The sequence below is a fragment of the Chiloscyllium plagiosum genome, unplaced genomic scaffold (assembly GCF_037043375.1).
Source record: "Chiloscyllium plagiosum isolate Xiang-an unplaced genomic scaffold, Cpla_swu_hap1 HiC_scaffold_24, whole genome shotgun sequence".
Taxonomy (NCBI): Eukaryota; Metazoa; Chordata; class Chondrichthyes; order Orectolobiformes; family Hemiscylliidae; genus Chiloscyllium; species Chiloscyllium plagiosum.
Window position 1 is genome coordinate 56436689 of NW_028270162.1, and position 20805 is coordinate 56457493.

The 20805-nt window shown below is 48.8% G+C and overlaps 1 protein-coding gene across 5 annotated transcripts in view; it reads left to right on the forward strand.

Annotated features, from left to right (window-relative positions):
* The window catches only part of LOC122562859 (uncharacterized), a 78369-nt gene that overhangs the window by 47682 nt on the left and 9882 nt on the right, over positions 1-20805 (forward strand). For 4 of the 5 annotated variants that reach the window (XM_088000334.1, XM_088000330.1, XM_088000331.1 and 1 more), the window contains 4 exons: positions 2606-2720; positions 6110-6756; positions 9523-9657; positions 13179-13272. In XM_088000334.1, the coding sequence (XP_087856460.1) occupies positions 2606-2720; positions 6110-6756; positions 9523-9657; positions 13179-13272 (991 nt within the window). The remainder of the gene's footprint in view (positions 1-2605; positions 2721-6109; positions 6757-9522; positions 9658-13178; positions 13273-20805) is intronic. The other variant, XM_088000333.1, reaches the window with a different exon arrangement.

Sequence of the window (20805 nt, forward strand, 5' to 3'; positions counted from 1 at the left end):
CCAACAAGTCCACACCGACCCTCCGAAGCGCAACCCACCCAGACCTGATCCCCTACATTTACCCCTTCACCTAACACTACGGGCAATTTAGCATGGCCAATTCACCTGACCTGCACGTTTTTGGACTGTGGGAGGAAACTAGAGCACCCGGAGGAAACCCACGCAGACACAGGGAGAATGTGCAAACTCCACACAGTCAGTCACCTGAGGCGGGAATTGAACCCGGGTCTCAGGCGCTGTGAGGCAGCAGTGCTAACCACTGTGCCACCGTGCCGCCCACATCTTTGACAAGATGGTTCAGATGAGACGATGGAGAGTTACAGATCAGCTAGGAAGGATTTAAAGAGAGAGTTAAGAAGAGCAAGGAGAGGACACGAGCAGTCTTTAGCAAATAGAATAAAGGAGAACCCTAAAGCTTTCTATAGGTATGTGAGGAATAAAAGGATGACTAGGGTAGGAATAGGGCCAGTCAAAGACTGAAGTGGGAAGTTGTGTGTGGACCCTGTGGAGATTGGAGAGGTGTGAAATGAATATTTCTCGTCTGTTTTCACTCAGGAAAAGGAGAATATTGTAGTGGAGAAGACTAAGATACAGGGTATTAGGCTAGAAAGGATCGAGGTTAGTAAGGAGGAAGTGTTAGCAATTCTAGAAGGTGTGAAAGTAGATAAGTCCCCTGGGCTGGATGGGATTTATCCGAGGAAGTTAGGGAGGAGATAGCGGAGCCTTTGGCCTTGATCTTTGAGTCGTCATTGTCTGCAGGTTTAGTACCAGAGGACTGGAGGATTGGAAATGTTGTGTCCTTGTTCAAGAAGGGCAGTAGAGATGACCCAGGTAATTATAGCCCAGTGAGCCTTATGTCTGTTGTAGGAAAAGTTTTGGAAAGGATTATAAGAGATAGTATTTATAATCATCTAACAAGCAACAATATGATTGGAGATAGTCAACATGGTTTCATCAAGGGCAGGTCGTGTCTCACAAACCTCATTGAGTTTTTTGAGAAGGTGACCAAGCATGTAGCTGAGGGTAGGGCAGTTGACGTGGTATACATGGACTTTAGTAAAGCCTTTGATAAGGTTCCACATGGTAGGCTGATGGAGAAAATGCAGAGACATGGAATTGAGGGTGATTTAGCAGTTTGGATTAGAAACTGGCTTTCTGAAAGAAGGCAGTGAGTGGTGGTTGATGGAAAATATTCAGCCTGGAGGCCGGTTACTAGTGGTGTGCCACAAGGATCTGTTTTGGGACCACTGCTGTTTGTCATTTTTATAAGTGACTTAGACGCAGGCATAGGTGGATGGGTCAGTAAGTTTGCAGATGACACTAACATCGGTGGAGTAGTGCACAGTTTGGAAGAATGTTACAGGTTGCAGGGGAACTTGGATAAACTGCAGAATTGGGCTGAGAGGTGGCAAATGGAGTTCAGTGCAGCTAAATGTGAGGTGATGCACTTTGGGAAGAATAACAGGAAGGCAGAGTACTGGGTCAATGAAAAGATTCTTGGTAGTGTCGATGTGCAGCGGGATCTTGGAGTCCATGTACATAGATCCCTGAAAGTTGCCCCCAGGTTGATAGTGCTGTTAAAAAGGCATACGGTGTGTTAGGTTTCATTGGTAGAGGGATTGAGTTCCGGAGCCGCAATATCATGCTGCAACTATACAAAACACTAGTGCGGCCAAACTTGGAATATTGTGTACAGTTCTGGTCCCCATATTTCGGGAAGGATGTGGAAGCATTGGAAAAGGTGCAGAGGAGCAGAATGTTGCCTGGTCTGGAGCAAAGGTCTTATGAGGAAAGGCTGAGGGACTTGGGTCTGTTCTCATTGGAGAGAAGAAGGCTAAGAGGGGATTAAATAGAGACATACAAGATGATCAGAGGATTAGATTGGGTGGACAGTTAGAGTTTTTTTCCTAGGATGATGATGTCGGCTTGTAGAGGGGTCATAGTTATAAATTGAGGGGTGATAGATTTAAGACAGATGTCAGAGGCAGGTTCTTTACTCAGAGAGTGTAAGGGCGTGGAATGCCCTACCTGCTAATGTAGTCAACTCAGCCACATTAGGGAGATTTAAACAATCCTTAGATAAGCACATGGATGATGGTGGGGTAGTGTAGGGGGATGGGCTTAGATGAGTTCACAGGTCGGTGCAACATTGAGGGCTGAAGGGCCTGTTCTGCACTGTATTGTTCTCTGTTCTATGTACACTCGCACACACATATGTACTTGCTTGCACATATACACTCGCACACATAAACACACTCATGCTCACTCTCTCACTCACACAAACACAAAAACAGACTCATATACACATGCACACACACTCACAGACACTCAGATATACACACGCACAGACATACTCACTGACACACTCACACTCTCACTCTCACAACACATGCACACTCTCTCTCTCTCACACACAAACGCACACACTCACACATACACGCACACACATGTTCTCACACTCACACAACATATGGACACACTCACACAGACAAACACACACAAAAACACCCACCCACCCCTTGGAACCTTGGGAGATGATTAGTGATGTCTCATGCGTGTGTTTCTCTGTGAGCTGGGCTGTTGTAGGTTTCTGCTCTGTCAACAGGTGGCGACACTGCTGCCGAATCCCCTTGCATTGTGAAGGAGGAGCAGGCACTGGATGGTTCCAGCAGGAGCAGAGAGCAGACAGCAGGACAGACAGTAACACAGCAGCTTGCACAGTAAGCAGACCGGAGCTTTGAAAACACATTGTCACGGACTGAGGAAGGCTGAGTGGCTCAATCAGTTAATCCAAGATGTCTTACAACTTGGGAAGGTCAGACACTACAATCTCCCTCAGTTAGTTAACTCTCCCTGGAGAGAGCGTTATCGAGGAGGATATTAAATTAAAAGGCTATGAGACACTGTGATTGTATTCAAAATGAATGGGAGTGAATATGGTGAGTGATATTATTGGTGAGTTATTGGTGAGCAAAGAACAAAGAGCATTACAGCGCAAGAACAGGCCCTTCAGCCCTCCAAGCCTGTGCTGATCCAGATCCTCTATCTAAACCTGTTGCCTATTTTCTAAGGCTCTGTGTCCCTCTGCTCCCTCCCCGTTCATGTCTCTGTCCAGATCCATCTATCCTACCTACCTCCTCTACCACCTCCGCTAGCAATGCGTACCCACCACCCTCTGCGTAAAGACCTTTCCACCTATATTGCCCTTAAACATTTCCCTTCTCACTTTGAACTCGTGACCCCTAGCAATTCAGTCCCCCACTTGCTTCTTGCTATCCCCCCTGTCTATACCACTCATCATTTTGTAGACTTCAATCAGGTCCCCCTCAACCCCCATCCTTCTAATGAAAATAATCCTAATCTACTCAACCTCTCCTCACAGCTAACGCCCTCTATACCAGGCAACATCCTGGTGAACCTCCTCTTCACCCTCCCCAAAGCCTCCACGTCCCTTTGCTAATGTGGCGACCAGAACTGTACACGGTACTCCAAATGTGGCCAAACCAAAGTCCTATACAACTGTGAGGAGGAAGTGAGGTCTGCAGATGCTGGAGATCAGAGATGGAAATGTGTTGCTGGAAAAGCGCAGCAGGTCAGGCAGCATCTAGGGAACAGGAGAATCGACGTTTCGGGCATTAGCCCTTCTTCAGGAAGAAGGGCTAATGCCCGAAACGTCGATTCTCCTGTTCCCTGGATGCTGCCTGACCTGCTGCGCTTTTCCAGCAACACATTTCCATCTCCTATACAACTGTAACATGCAATTAGATAGTGTCCAAATTTAACACGTCTCTATTTAAAAAGCACATCTCCCTGCATGACTCCGGTGATGAGAGTGGATGAGAACCCTGGTCTTCCCAGTGGCAGTGCCCAGTCTTGCTTGGTGCCACCTTGGGGCTGTGAGGGGTGAGGACCTCACTGTCTGACCTCTCCTCCACCCCATTGTGCTCCTGATCGGTGGTGTCTATATCACAGACTACCATCCATTTACGGCCCATCATTTCACTTGGGCCACTCCCTCACTTCCTACTTCCCCCTGTTTTTATTACAATACCCAGGCCCTGGTGGTTAGGGCTTGTAATTCATTAAATGTTTATTTGTGACACAGGTGCAGGTTTATTTAAAACAATTCCTGACTTTCTGCCTCTTCTCTGTGGCTGTACTTGTTGCCTGAGCGTCCTGAGAGAGGGAGCGTATCATGCCTGCTAGTACCTTAGAGGGAGATGGGTACCATTGAGGCTGGGCTGTGGAAGCTCCCCCATAAACACCATTTTGGATTTGATTCCCTCCCCCCCAGTCATAGAATCATACAGCATGGGAACAGACCCTTCGGTCCAACTCATCCATGCTGACCAGATATCCCATCCTAGTCTAGTCCCACCTGCCAGCACCCGGCCCATATCCCTCCAAACCCTTCCTATTCATATACCCATCCAGATGCCTATTAAATGTTGCAATTGTACCAGCCTCCACCACTTCCTCTGGCAGCTCATTCCATAAACACATCACCCTCTGCATGAAAAAGTTGCCCCTTGGGTCCCTTTTATATCTTTCCCCTCTCACCCTAAACCTATGCCCTCTAGTTCTGCACTCCCCCACCCCAAGGAAAAGACTTTGTTCATTTATCCTATCCATGCTCCTCATGAGTTTGTAAACCTCTATAAAGATCACCCCTCAGCCTCCGACGCTCCAGAGAAAACAGCCCCAGCCTGTTCAACCTCTCCCTATAGCACACATCCTCCAACCCTGGCAACATCCTTGTAATTCTTTCCTTCACTCTCTCAAGTTGAACAAAATCCTTCCTTTATCAGGGAGATCAGGATTGAAACAGTGGCCTAACCAATGTCCTGTACAACTGTAACATGACCTCCCAACTCCTGTACTCAATACTCTGACCAATAAAGGAAAGCATACCAAACACCTTCTTCACTATCCTATCTACCTGCGACTCCACTTTCAAGGAGCTAAGAACCTGCACTCCAAGGTCTCTTTGTTCAGCAACACTCCTTAGGACCTTACCATTAAGTGTATAAGTCCTTCCCTGATTTGCCTTTCCAAAATGCAAATCCCCATATTTATCTAAATTAAACTCCATCTGCCAGTCCTAGACCCATGGGATCTCCCTCTTTATTGATTCTGTTTGTAATATCACTCTCCCCTTGGTGAGCAGTCTTCAAAGCTGTGTTTTGTTTTTTGGTTAATTTGCGGATTGGAATTATTTATTTAAAAGTAAGCTGGGTTTCTCCCAACTGGGCAGTTGGACAGGGAAACGAGTCCAGAGGGGAAAGGTGGAAACGGGTGTTTGTGTTAAACTGTGGATTCATGAAGCCTTTGAGGAATTGCATGGGCTGTATTCCCGATGAAGGGCTTTTGCCCGAAACGTCGATGTTCCTGCTCCTCGAATGCTGCCTGAACTGCTGTGCTTTTCCAGCACCACTCTGATCTGGACTCTGGTCTCCAGCATCTGCAGTCATTGTTTTTACCAGCGAAAATCAACCCAAGAGATTATTTTAAGTTTTAAATTCAGATGTGAGGGCAGAAGTAATGAAGTGGTGATTCTCAGACTGACCACTCGTGGACGGAGTGGTCGACACATTGAATTAAGTTACCGATCGAGCAAAGAAAGGAATGTCGAGAGTTGAGTTACATCAGACAATGAAAAGACAAGTAAAATAATTGAGAAATTAAAGTCCAGATTTTAACTGGGAAATCCAGGATGGTTGGGAAATCTATCTTCGAGGATTGGAGACAGTCCAAAGTCTCATTAATCTTCGGAATGTTAGGCTCCACCTTCCCGTGGCTAAAATCACATGGTCAAAATAGTGGGAATGAAGAAGACCCTTGGGCTGTATGGCTGCAATATTAAACCCCAACTAAACAGACTTAAATTCATGTCCTGAAATATCACCAAAAAACAACTTTAAAGAGCCGTGCTCCATATAAACAACTGTTTCTTTAGAATCATTGGAGCCGAGAGAGGGAGTCAGGGGGAGATAGAGGGATGGGGAAAGGAAGGTGAAGACTGAGAGCCGGGGGGATGGTGCAGGAGAGAAGGAAAGGCTGAGTGAAGAATGAGTAGCCGCTGTGCTGATCACCGTGTCTTTCTTTCCAGCAGGGGGTGTTGTTTGGGAGTCTCTAGCGACCAGCTGTGGCTAGCCAAGATGGGGCCAGCCGCCATGTTGGACCCAACTGCTACAATGCACTGGCACGGGTTACCAGAGCGAGCCAGCGCCCAGTGCCAGGCAGACATGGCCCTCTGCCCTTGGTCATCGATGGCTGCAGATCCTGCCTGTGCCTATCCAACCACGGCTCCTCTCCAGACGGCCTACCCCACCAGGCTGTCTGAATGCCAGCTCCCAGGTAGTGGGTTTGAGAAGCCGACGGGCCTGGCCCCTTGCTACCCGAGTGAAGACCATCTCCTTCAAGGCGTGTGCGGCGGCTCCCAAGTGCGGCCAGTCTCTCTGCCAACAACATTGTACCAGCCGACCAGCGCCAGCCCCTTCAGCGACGTCTTCCTGAGAAGCCAGCAGCTGCCAGCCATCGGAGTGCAGCTAAAGGAGGGAACGGCCTCTGCTGGGCAGCTGCCAAGATGGCTGCTGATGTGCCCAACTGTCACAGGATATGGTGTACTTGACGACAGCCAGATCCACTCAGAGGGTACTGTCTGTGAGCACGATTGGCTAAGGGCATCGCCAGGCAACCCAACATGTTGCCTCGGTAGCAACAAAGACCCTCCCTCCCTGACACTGGGCCCAATGGGTGAGTGTGTCCTTCCTCTCATGTCTGGGTGATGTGCCAGAGGGAGGGACAGCAGTCTGTGCTGAGTTTTACTTTTGTTTTGTTTTATTACAAAAGTGTACTTCATTCATAAAAAATAATCCTTATTTTGGAATATTGCGTGCAATTCTGGTCTCTTTCCTGTCTGAAGGATGTTGTGAAACTTGAAAGGGTTCAGAAAAGATTTACAAGGATGTTGCCAGGGTTGGAGGATCTGAGCTACAGGGAGAGGCTGAACAGGCTGGGGCTGTTTTCCCTGGAGCGTCGGAGGCTGAGGGGTGACCTTATAGAGGTTTATAAAATCATGAGGAGCATGGATAGGATAAATAGGCAAAGTCTTTTCCCTGAGGTTGGGGAGTCCAGAACTAGAGGGCATGGGTTTAGGGTGAGAGGGGAAAGATATAAAAGGGACCTAAGGGGCAACATTTTCACGCAGAGGGTGGTACGTGTATGGAATGAGCTGCCAGAGGATGTGGTGGAGGCTGGTACAATTACAGTATTTAAAAGGCATTTGGATGGGTCTATGAATAGGAAGAGTTTGGAGGGATATGGGCTGGGTGCTGGCAGGTGGGGCTAGATTGGGTTGGGATATCTGGTCGGCATGGACGGGTTGGACTGAAAGGTCTGTTTCAGTGCTGTGCATCTCTGTGACTCTATTTAGAGGGATATGGGCCAACCACAGGCAAGTGGGACGAGTTTAATTTGAGAATCTTGGTCAGCATGGATGAGTTGGGCGGAAGGGTCTGATTCCATGCTGAATGACTGTGTGATGATGATGTGAGTACTGTGAGCAGCCATATGAAATATCAAGAGAGAAACTAATCAAATAAAACAGGTGAAACGGGGCAAGTAGATTTCATCACAGGTAAGTGTGAGAATTTGGACCAGCGTACAGATGCAAAAATTATTTAAAAGGTAAAAAGCTGGCAAGAGGGGAACCCCAAAGAGATTTAGTGGTCCCAGTAGACAAGTTCATAAACTGCAGTAGTCAGACAGAGAAATTAAAAACCAAAATGCCAGTGGAGTGTTTGTCTTTATAACTGGAGAGCTGGAATCTGGAGGGGAAGAGATTCAGCTGCTGTTGGACAAATCTCCCAAAACTAGGACGGAATATGGTGTACAGTTCTCGGCACCGAATCTCCGGAAAGATATAGTGACCCTGAGGTGCAGTTTCACTTGCAATCGATGGGTTAGATTAGTGAGCGAGATCACGTCAACTGAGTTTAGACTCCATTGAATACACAAGTGACTTCACCGAGGTGTCAAGGAGTTTTGGGAGGAACCGAAGAGGTGGGCAGGGAGCAATTTTCCATTGGGAATGGGACAATAGAAGGTCGTCTTTAATGTCACAGCCAGGTTATTGGGGACGGGAAGCATTTCTGACCACAGAGGATAGTGAAAGTCTGGAAATCTCTCCACACACAGCAGCAGGCCCTGTCTCACTTTAAATCTGAGGTTGAGAGATATTTGTGAGCTAGAAGTAGTGAGGGTCATGGCACCATATCCCTCCAAACCCTTCCTAATCATATACCCATCCAGGTGCCTTGTATTTGTACCAGCCTCCACCACTTCCTCTGGCAGCTCATTCCGTACACGCACCACCCTCTGTGTGAAAAAAATTGCCCCTTAGATCCCTTTTAAATTTTTCCCTTCTTGCCTTAAGTCTATGCCCTCTCGTTCTGGACACCCCATCCCGGGGAATAGACCTTGTTTATTTATCCTGTCCATGCCCCTCATGATGTTGTAAACCTCTATAAGGTCACCTCTCAGCCTCCGACCCTCCTCCCAGCCTGCTCAGCCTCTCCTTAAAGCTGAGATCCTCCAACCCTGGCAACATCCTTGTAAATCTTTTCTGAACCCTTTCAAGTTGCATGTCTTTCCTGTAGCAGTGAGACCAGAATTGAATGCAGTATTCCAAAAGCGGCCTAACCAATGTCATGTACAGCCGCAACATGACCTCCCAACTCTTACACTTAAAGTACTGACCAATAAAAGCAGCCTGCTAATTGTAGGGAGCTGTTTGACTCACTCATGCCCTTTGGGGATGGAAACTGCTGTCCTTACCTGGTCTGGTCCACATGTGACTCCAGACCCACGGCAATGTGGTTGATTCCTAACTGCCCCATTGGCATGGACCATCAAGTCACTTGGGTCGAGTCGCAAGGTATGGGCAGCAGATACCAGTGACACCCCAGTCCCCTACAGGAACAGAAGTGATGCACCATGGGGGACGTATCTTACTAACTGTATCCCGATTCCACTCCCTCAGGCCCTGATCTCCAGGGAATAGCACTAAAACATTGTTGTCATTTTCGCCTGTTAGAAAGGTCTGTTTGCTGCTCTCGTTCCTGGCGAAAGCATCAATTTCCTCCGAGTGGGTTTCCAGGCCGGTTCGATGCACTGAGAGGCCGCTCTGTGTATATATCGCACACAAGCTGACCTTTGGCACCTGAACTCGATTCTGCGGGCAGGAATTGTCAGTGGATTGACCGTCCCGGGCTGAGAGCAGACTGACCAGGCCAGATAAGCAGTCAGTCCACTGTGGGGCTCCGACACAGCTTTGGATGGGGCCCAGATTGCAAGAAAGCTGTTGTGTAGTTCTTGCTGGGATAGTGCCGAGGGAACCTGACATCCAACCTGGGGAGTGTCTGATGTGCATGAAATTCCCAGGAAGATGGGACGATATCAGTCCACGATCCCAGTTTGAGTTATTAATGCTGGTCACATTATGCTGTATTTGGCCCACAGCTCCTTCCCTGTATGGCGACATGGTCACGTTTCCTGCTGGATATGATCTTGTTGACGGTGGGATGAGTGTGGGAGAGGCTGGTCCGATATTGTGCGCTGTGACCAGACAGGCCGACAGACAGACAGACGCAGAAGGTAAGGAGCAGCCCCTCTCTGGTTGGATCCACGGTCTTCCAGCCATTTATTGAATGCCGTGGGATATTTCCACGTAACAGCAGGGTTTAGAGTTGATGGAAGACGCAGAATCACCGTCGTGAGATGGACCAATTTTTAAACAGGTACATTTATGTAGCGCCGTCGGCGAGCTCAGGCCGTCCACTGAGTGGAGGAATTTGGATGTGTGCTCACCATCGGGCTGTAAGGAAACTGCTGTGATACTGAACCCGGAGAGAACAACAAGCGAGCTGGGGTCAGGCACAGCGTCTGTGTGCTCCTATAGCCTGTTACAGTCAGACTGTGAAGGGTTAAACAGAGCGTGGTTATCAGCCCAATCATTGTACATTCCAGCTCACAAACCTAGCACGCCCCTGAGCTGTGCGATGGTGTTGGTGAGTGTGCTGTACTGCTGGTCTCCACATGGACTGTCAAAACCAATACATCCCAGAGTGGGAGCTGGTGGAGAGTATCCCAGTGTTGGGGAGTGAAGTGGGAGCTGGTGGAGAGTATCCCAGTGTGGGGGAGTGAACTGGGAGCTGGTGGAGAGTATCCCAGTGTGGGGGAGTGAACTGGCAGCTGGTGGAGAGTATCCCAGTGTGGGGGAGTGAAGTGGGAGCTGGTGGAGAGTGTCCCAGTGTGGGGGGAGTGAACTGGGAGCTGGTGGAGGGTAACCCAGTGTGGGGGGAGTGAAGTGTGAGCTGGTGGAGAGTGTCCCAGTGTGGGGGGAGTGAACTGGGAGCTGGTGGAGAGTGTCCCAGTGTGGGGGGAGTGAACTGGGAGTTGGTGGAGGGTGTCCCAGTGTGGGGGGAGTGAAGTGGGAGCTAGTGGAGAGTAACCCAGTGGGGGGGAGTGAAGTGGGAGCTGGTGGAGAGTATCCCAGTGTGGGGGAGTGAAGTGTGAGCTGGTGGAGAGTGTCCCAGTGTGGGGGAGTGAAGTGTGAGCTGGTGGAGAGTGTCCCAGTGTGGGGGAGTGAAGTGTGAGCTGGTGGTGGGTAACCCAGTGTGGGGGAGTGAAGTGTGAGCTGGTGGAGAGTGTCCCAGTGTGGGGGAGTGAAGTGTGAGCTGGTGGTGGGTAACCCAGTGTGGGGGAGTGAAGTGTGAGCTGGTGGTGGGTAACCCAGTGTGAGGGAGTGAAGTGTGAGCTGGTGGAGGGTAACCCAGTGTGGGGGGAGTGAAGTGTGAGCTGGTGGTGGGTAACCCAGTGTGAGGGAGTGAAGTGTGAGCTGGTGGAGGGTAACCCAGTGTGGGGGGAGTGAAGTGTGAGCTGGTGGTGGGTAACCCAGTGTGAGGGAGTGAAGTGTGAGCTGGTGGAGGGTAACCCAGTGTGAGGGAGTGAAGTGTGAGCTGGTGGAGGGTAACCCAGTGTGGGGGGAGTGAAGTGTGAGCTGGTGGAGAGTGTCCCAGTGTGGGGGGAGTGAAGTGGGAGCTGGTGGAGAGTGTCCCAGTGTGGGGGGAGTGAAGTGTGAGCTGGTGGAGAGTGTCCCAGTGTGGGGGGAGTGAAGTGGGAGCTGGTGGTGAGTAACCCAGTGTGGGGGGAGTGAAGTGGGAGCTGGTGGAGAGTGTCCCAGTGTGGGGGAGTGAAGTGGGAGCTGGTGGTGGGTAACCCAGTGTGGGGGGAGTGAAGTGGGAGCTGGTGGAGAGTATCCCAGTGTGGGGGAGTGAACTGGGAGCTGGTGGAGAGTGTCCCAGTGTGGGGGGAGTGAAGTGGGAGCTGGTGGAGAGTATCCCAGTGTGGGGGAGTGAACTGGGAGCTGGTGGAGAGTGTCCCAGTGTCGGGGGAGTGAAGTGTGAGCTGGTGGAGAATATCCCAGTGTCGGGGGAGTGAAGTGGGAGCTGGTGGACAGTATCCCAGTGTGGGGGAGTGAAGTGTGAGCTAGTGGAGAGTGTCCCAGTGTGGGGGAGTGAAGTGTGAGCTGGTGGAGAGTGTCCCAGTATGGGGGGAGTGAAGTGGAGAGATGGATATATTCTCTGGGGATACAGGCAGAGAGAGGTGAGTGAGCGATTAGCTGAGCCGATCGATTTTGCCGGAGTGGAATGGGACTTGGAGAACAACAGATGGACAGTCAGTGTACAATTTGGGAGCGAGATCTATCCCAGGATGTGCATGGAAAAGAGTGGGCCTGGAACGGGTGACGGGAATGTGACCGTCCGAGGTAAATGATGTGAGTGTTATTGGAAGACGGTCCCAGACCCAGTCCCAGATCAATGCTGACAGTTCTGTCAAGAGTCATATTCCTGCACAGGGTCCCAAACCCGCGGTGCAGGACAGCTCTCCCTCACTGTGACGTGTATGGTGCCCATAGTCTTACTGAGTGATTGCAGACATCCCACCCAATCTCTGATCAACCCTCTCAGCGGTCAAACTGACCGGTTCACTGTGCACTGTCTCATGTTATGTCCTGTGGCCTTTAGGAATCACTGGAAAGTTGATGTTGAACTGAGAGTCCCTGGTGACTGGGTTATCATTGCCCAGAGCTGCCTTAGTCTGAGGAGGGGACGTGATTTTCCATTCGTTCATGTCACTATATTCAAATGTCAAGCCCCCTCATTCAAACCTATCTATCCTTTTCACACGCTCCCTCGAGAACACTGACAACTGTCAGACTTGTTTGCCTCAGCCAAGAGGCAGGTTAGCACGGCTGCCTCACAGCGCCAGGGTTCAATCCCAGCCTCGGGCAACTGTCTGTGTGGAGTTTGCACATTCTCCCCGTGACTGCGTGGGTCTCCTCCGGCTGCTCCAGTTTCCTCCCACAGTCCAAAGATGTGCAGGTCAGGGTGAATTGGCCACGGGGAATGGAGGGATGGGGTGAGGGAGGGGTGGGTCTGGCTGGGATACCCTTCAGAGCATTAGTATGGACCAAGTGGCGGGCTTCCACTCTTGAGGGGATTCTGTGATTCTCAGAAGTTGTTCAGAGCAGTCTGGTAGACTAGGGACGCCAAAACCGCTGAACTCTCGTCCTCTCCTTGACCCTCAAAAGAGAGCTCGTCAAGCGTTAGAGAGATGGGGACACTCCCGGATGGGTTGAATTCTCTCAGACCAGGCTAATGGCAGCATGTCAAAGCTCAGCCCAAGCCAGCCGAGATATCGTCTAACCTGGGAATTACAACAGATCCATCAGGCTCCATTTCACCTCCGTTTATCAACACGGACTGAGGACTGCGTCTCCGGTTCGGAAAATGAGGAGCCAGGTCTGGTTCAGAGGGATTTCTGAAAAGAAAATTCCATTTACCCCTTCACATTATTTTATCCTTTTTCTGTATCGAGGGAGGTATTTTGTTGACCATTATTTTTTCTGTCTTGCCCTCATTAGGATGAGTATCCTATTTCCAATAATAACGACTAATTTATACCACAGGAAAGAAAGAGTGGTGACCAATTCAGCTTTAGCAATTTAGCTTTTAGCAGTATTGAGGTCCTGTGTTATGAAATGTCTGTATTTATTATCCTGTCCTCCTTGTTAACGGAGTCACTGTGTGCTGCACACTAACCTCTACCTTCAGATTTCAGTCAGCAATCACAATGGACCCCCAGAGCCGTCTCTGTAGATGCCAGTCCACAAAGCAACGCTGAACATGGCGAGATACGTTGTGGAAGGTGTGTAGGCTCAAGGAAGGATCTTGTGCGCTGCAGGGCTTTCTAGTGATTTTGTGAGTGATCTCTTAAACGGAAGTCTAAATAGCGCACAATATTGACAAGACTCACCTCACGTTTCCGGCTACAGTTTGAAAAGGGAAAAACCCGAGACAAGACTACTGTACCCATCCAGGTGTCTCACACCTCATCCACCATCCTTCTCAATCACCGGGATACACAAGCAGCAAAGGGCTGCAGCTAATGTCAGGAAACCTTCACTGACTCTTTCTGTCTCCATCCCCAATTCAAATGCAGGAGAGGTCGTGATGTAGCAGTAATGTCACCGGGTTCGCAATCGAGAACCCCAGAGTCATGTTCTAGGGACATGGGTTTGATATCTCACTGTGGCAGATCGAGTCATACTGCACGGAAACAAACGCTTGCGCCCAACTTGTCCATGACGACCAAGTATCCCAAACTAAACTAGTCCCATTTGGCCCATATCCCTCGAAACCTTTCCTATTTCTGTACTATCTGAATGTCTTTAAATGTTGTAACTGTTCCTGCATTTGCCGCTTCCTCTGGCAGGTCATTCCACATAGGAACCACCCCCCCACCCTGTGTTTAAACACTGCCCCTCAGGTACCTTTTAAATCTTTCTCCCCCTCACCTTAAAATTATGCCGTCTGGTTTTCTACTCTAGGGAAAAGACCTTTGCTATTCACCTTACCTACGCCCCCTCATGATTTTATAAACCTCTATAAGATCACTCCTGAACCTCCAATGCTCCAGTGAAAAAAGTCTCAGCTTATCCAGTCTCTCCTCATAACTCAAAACCTCCAATCCAGGCCACATCCTGGAACATCTTTTGTGAACTCTCTCCAATTAAATACTGTCCTTCCTATAGCAGGGCGACCAGAACTGTACAGAGTACTCCAAAAGTGGCCTCACCAAAGACCTGTATAGTCACAGCATGACATCCCAACAGGTCTCGTGTGTCAAACACCTTCTTATAACCCCCTTTCTACCTGTGATGGAACTTTCAAGGAGCTATGTACCTGAACCCTGAAGTCGTTCTGTTCTGCAACACGACCTAAAGCCCTACCATTATAACCCGTGCCCTTGTTTGCTTTACCAATATACAATACCTCACATTTATACAACTTCAACTCAATCTGCCACTCCTTAGCCCATTAACCCAATAGATCAAGATCTCTGCAATCTGAGAGAATCTTCTTTGCTGACCACCATAAACACCAATTTTGGGGTCATTCACAAACATACTAACCATTCCGCCCATGTTATCATCCAAATCTTATATATGACACATTAAGTAAGGGAACATGAAGTCAGCTAAACGGTGAACGTGGACACCCTGTTGATTGTTGTAAAAAGCCCATCTGACTCAGCAATATGCATCAAGGAAATAAATGTAGGTGCAGCTAACAACACCCACCGTCAGTGAATGAACAACTCAAAATGGTTCCATCCACCGTGAGTTAGACGGCATCCTCTCCTCTCAGAGGGTGATACTCACTCACTGTGGGCAGTGAGAGAGGGTTACACTCACTCTGGGTAGTGAGAGAGGGTTATACTCACTCTGGGTAGTGAGAGAGGGTTATACTCACTCTGGGTAGTGAGAGAGGGTTACACTCACTCTCTGGGTAGTGAGAGAGGGATATACTCACTCTGGACAGTGAGAGAGGGTTATACTCACTCTGTCTGGGCAGTGAGAGAGGGATGTACTCACTCTGTCTGGGCAGTGAGAGAGGGATGTACTCACTCTGTCTGGGCAGTGAGAGAGGGTTACACTCACTCTCTGGGTAGTGAGAGAGGGATATACTCACTCTGGACAGTGAGAGAGGGTTATACTCACTCTGTCTGGGCAGTGAGAGAGGGATGTACTCACTCTGTCTGGGCAGTGAGAGAGGGATGTACTCACTCTGTCTGGGCAGTGAGAGAGGGATGTACTCACTCTGTCTGGGCAGTGAGAGAGGGTTATACTCTCTCTGGGCAGTGAGAGAGGGATATACTCACTCTGTCTGGGCAGTGAGAGAGGGATGTACTCACTCTGTCTGGGCAGTGAGAGAGGGATGTACTCACTCTGTCTGGGCAGTGAGAGAGGGATGTACTCAATCTGTCTGGGCAGTGAGAGAGGGATATACTCACTCTAACTGGGCAGTGAGAGAGGGATATACTCACTCTGTCTGGGCAGTGAGAGAGGGATATACTCACTCTGGGCAGTGAGAGAGGGATATACTCACTCTGTCTGGGCAGTGAGAGAGGGATGTACTCAATCTGTCTGGGCAGTGAGAGAGGGATGTACTCAATCTGTCTGGGCAGTGAGAGAGGGATATACTCACTCTGTCTGGGCAGTGAGAGAGGGATGTACTCAATCTGTCTGGGCAGTGAGAGAGGGATATACTCAATCTGTCTGGGCAGTGAGAGAGGGATGTAGTCACTCTGTCTGGGCAGTGATAGAGGATTATACTCACTCTAGGAGAAAGTGAGGACTGCAGATGCTGGAGATCAGAGCTGAAAATATGTTGCTGGAAAAGTGCAGCAGGTCAGGCAGCATCAAAGGACCAGGTGAATCGACATTTCGGGCATGAGCCTGAAGAAGGGATTATGCCCGAAACGTCGATTCTCCTGTTCCTTGGATGCTGCCTGACCTGCTGCGCTTTTCCAGCAACACATTTTCATCTCTTATACTCACTCTGTCTGGGCAGTGAGAGAGGGTTATACTCACTCTGTCTGGGCAGTGAGAGAGGGTTGTACTCACTCTGGGCAGTGAGAGAGGGTTATACTCACTCTGGGCAGTGAGAGAGGGTTACACTCACTCTGTCTGGGCAGTGAGAGAGGGTTGTACTCACTCTGGGCAGTGAGAGAGGGTTACACTCACTCTGGGCAGTGAGAGAGGGTTATACTCACTGTGTCTGGGCAGTGAGAGAGGGATATACTCACTCTGGGCAGTGAGAGAGGGTTATACTCACTCTGGGCAGTGAGAGAGGGTTATACTCACTCTGGGCAGTGAGAGAGGGTTATACTCACTCTGGGCAGTGAGAGAGGGATATACTCACTCTGTCTGGGCAGTGAGAGAGGGTTATACTCACTCTGGGCAGTGAGAGAGGGTTATACTCACTCTGTCTGGGCAGTGAGAGAGGGATATACTCACTCTGTCTGGGCAGTGAGAGAGGGATATACTCACTCTGTCTGGGCAGTGAGAGAGGGATATACTCACTCTGTCTGGGCAGTGAGAGAGGGATGTACTCACTTTGTCTGGGCAGTGAGAGAGGGTTATACTTACTCTGTCTGGGCAGTGAGAGAGGGATATACTCACTCTGTCTGGGCAGTGAGAGAGGGATATACTCACTCTGGGCAGTGAGAGAGGGTTATACTCACTCTGTCTGGGCAGTTAGAGAGGGTTATACTCACTCTGTCTGGGCAGTTAGAGAGGGTTATACTCACTGTCTGGGCAGTTAGAGAGGGTTATACTCACTGTGGGCAGTAAAAGTGGGTTATACTCAGTCTGGACACTGAGAGATGGTTATGCTCACTCTGGGCAGTGAGTGAGGGTTACACTCACTCTGTCTGGGCCGTGAGAGAGGGTTTTGCTCACTGTGTCTGGGCAGTGAGATATGGTTATACTCACCCTGGGCAGTGAGAGAGGGATATACTCACTGTCTGGGCAGTGAGAGAGGGATATACTCACTGTCTGGGCAGTGAGAGAGGGTTATACTCACTCTGTCTGGGCAGTGAGAGAGGGATATACTCACTCTGTCTGGGCAGTGAGAGAGGGTTATACTCACTCTGTCTGGGCAGTGAGAGAGGGATATACTCACTCTGTCTGGGCAGTGAGAGAGGGTTATACTCACTCTGTCTGGGCAGTGAGAGAGGGTTATACTCACTCTGTCTGGGCAGTGAGAGAGGGTTATACTCACTCTGTCTGGGCAGTGAGAGAGGGATATACTCACTCTGTCTGGGCAGTGAGAGAGAGTTTTAGTCACTCTGGGCTGTGAGCGAGGGTAATACTCACTCTGGGCTGTGAGCGAGGGTTATACTCACTCTGTCTGGGCAGTGAGAGAGAGTTATATTCACTGTGGGCAGTGAGAGAGGGTTATACTCACTATGGGCATGAGAGAGGGATATACTCACTCTGGGCCATGAGAGAGGGATATACTCACTCTGGGCAGTGAGAGAGGGATATACTCACTCTGTCTGGGCAGTGAGAGAGGGTTATACTCACTCTGGGCCATGAGAGAGGGATATACTCACTCTGTCTGGGCAGTGAGAGAGGGATATACTCACTCTGGGCAGTGAGAGAGGGTTATACTCACTCTGTCTGGGCAGTGAGGCGTTGGAGCCTCTGAGATATCCTGACAGGTTGCAGCGATGACCTTTCTGTCCCAGCTCCAATTATCTTCTTTTCGCATTCTGACAAAAAGACCCACATGCTGGACTTTGATTTTCATATACTCCAGATTTTCGCATCACTGCATTCAGCAGTGTGTTGGCTGACTGGGCTCTGATACCTGGGTGTATTTGTTGGAATATAGGAACCGACGATGCCATTCAGCCCCTCAAGTCTGAGAATATGACTGATCTGTAGCCTGTCTCCATATGCCTCCCTTTGACCATGTCCCTTGATGCCATTGCCCAATAAAAATATATCTACCTCCGATTTAACACTAACATCTGATCCAGCATCCACTGCCGTTTGCGGAAGAGAGTTTCAAGAGTCTCCCACCCTTTGTGTGGAAAAGTGTTTCCTAACATCTCTCCAGAAAGGTCTGGCCCTCATCCTCAGACACTACCCTCTCTTTCTAGAATCTCCAAACATTGATGAAGAGCTGATGCTCGAAACGTCAATTCTCCAGCTCCACGGACGCTGTGCTTTTCCAGCGCCACACTTTTTGACTCTGATCCTCCCTTTCTCCAACCACTGGCCAATAGTTTGTCTTTATCTACCCTGTGTTTTCCTGCTAATATCTTTAAGACTTCAATCAGATCTCCTCTTAACCTTTTAAATTCCAGAGAAAACATGCCTACTTTTTATAATCTGACCTCGTAACTTAACCCCTGAAGTCCAGGTATTATTCTTCTAAACCTGCAGTATACTCCCTCCAAGACCAATATAAATTTCCTCAGGTGTGATGCCCAGGGTCTGCTCCAAGTGGGGTCTAACTGCAGCATCACCTCTGCATCCTTATATTCCAGTCCTCAAGATGTCAGGGCCAGAACTCTTCAGCCTTCTTATTTACTTCCTGTACCTGTTTGTGTCATTTTAAAGATCTATGCACATGAACTCTCTAGTTTCTTTCGACATCCACTATACTTTACATCACAGCATTTGGAAAGTACCCTACTCTCTCCTATATCAGTCCAAAAATAGATAACCTCACCCTTGCTTACATTGAAGGCCATCTTGCCCAGTCACTTAATCTCTCAATGTCCCTTTATAATTTTATGCTAACATCTACACTAATTGTCTCTGACAGGCATCCCATTGCACTTTCTACCCATCTACTAACAACAAAAATCCACTATTCCTCTTGCATACACTTGGGATTTCTGTCAAACATTTATATTTCTATAACCGGGTCTTGTTGAGGAGCAGAACAGAGTTAGTGATGGTTCAACGAGAGGCAGTTTAGCGAGGTTTAACCACACAAAAACCTGGAATGGGGGCACTGTCTTTGGAAAGAAGGTTGGACAAGATAGGCTGGCGTTTGGAAAATTGATTGAAACATCTACGATCCTGAAGGTTCTTGACAGTATAGATGTGGAGAGAACGTTGCCTCTAATGATAAAATCTTGGATCAAGGCGTGGTTAAAAAGTGAGATGAAGGAGGGAAAGCGTTAAACATGACATGAGTAGGCCAACTGCAGGGCATTTGTCGTGTGAATATTCATAAATACATCCTACAAGAGAGAAAAATCACTGACGGGAACAAATTTCCACATTAAGTATTCACAAGTACATCTAAGTGGTGAATATTTAGTAATATACAGAGATTTACACAGTAAACATTCACACATACGTCACTGCCCCCTCACAAAAACACATCTCACCAAGTCTTCTCAGCACCTGTTTTATTGCTCCATGTGGAAGCAGGAATAGTCCATATGTCGAGATTAAACCTAGATTAGGGCTTTAATGTCGTTTCACATTTTCCTGCATACCTCCATCTCAAACATTTACCTCTTAAAGGTCTGGCTCATATCTGATTTCTTCCAAACCATTTTCCCAAGTCTACAAACCAGGGTTGAGGCAAAGGAATGACCCAGTGTTTTCCTTGGCCAATATTTGATTTGTCACTTAAATCATCATTTGCACTTTGACCCCCGGGGCACCGACCCCGGCTTCGAAGTTGTCAGCGTATACGACAAAGGGGAAATTTATTTTCACACAGCGAGGTGGTTAGGGTCTGGATCGCTCTGCCTGAGGGCGCGCTGGGGGCAGCTTCAGTTGAAACCTTCACAAGGAATTAGACAAGGATCTGAGAAGGAAGAAAGTGCGAGGGTCACAGGGAGAATGCAACTGAGTGAATTGCCGATTTGGAGAGCCATAGGATGGGCCAAGTGGCCTCCTACACTAGAACGGCTCTAAGATTCTGTGAACTCTCTATCTTGAAGACTTCCATCTGACAGAAAGAAAATGTTAATGAGACCCTGTGGCTAACTTTGGCTCGAGGTCCTCCTTACCCAGAGTCGAAGATTCTCCTCTCGCTCAGACAGCCAGCTCTGTCAATACCAGGGCAGTTTGGGTCAATGACCATTAGCCTGAATGTGAGAACTCTGAAGGAATGTCAGTGACTTGAAGAATTATCTGTCTCTTCCTCCACAGAGGCTGCTTGACCTTCTGTGTGCTATCAGGGTTTCCCCTTCCTAGGCTTCCATTTGGGGTCACTGCTTCCTTTCCAAATTGTTGTTTGGTCTGGGGTGGTTTTAGGAGTTATTACGATGGCTTTGGTTGTTGGAGGGTCAGTCACCTCAGCTCCAGGACATCTCTGCAGGAGTTCCTCAGGGTAGTGTCCTCGGCCCAACCAGCTTCAGCTGCTTCATCAATGACCTTCCCTCCATCAGACAATGGGGATGTTCACTGATGGCTGCAAAACACTTTTGTTTCTTTCACATTCATCTCCATATCCTCACCGAACAAGCACTATCCGTGAGGATACTCTGCCTTGGATTTCACATACAAACAAAATGAATCCAGAGCCCCTCTTCAGGTTGAAAGTGCCTGTTGTACCTTAAGTGTTCCTGTGGCTCACCACCTTCCCAAAGACAATTCAGGAAAGGCAATAAAGGCTTATTGTAGAACAGAGAGGGGTGCATGTACATAATTCTTTGCAGTTTATGGTCACATGCAGATGGTGTGGTTATGAAGGCATTTTGCACACTTGCTTTTATTGCTCTGTCCTTTGACAGAGATTGGACCGGAAGTTGGTGAGGCCTGTTCAGGGGTGGGGTGTCCAGTTCTGGTCGCCCTGTTAGAGGAAGGATATTATTAACCTGGAGAGGGTACAGAAAACATTTCCCAGGATTACAACG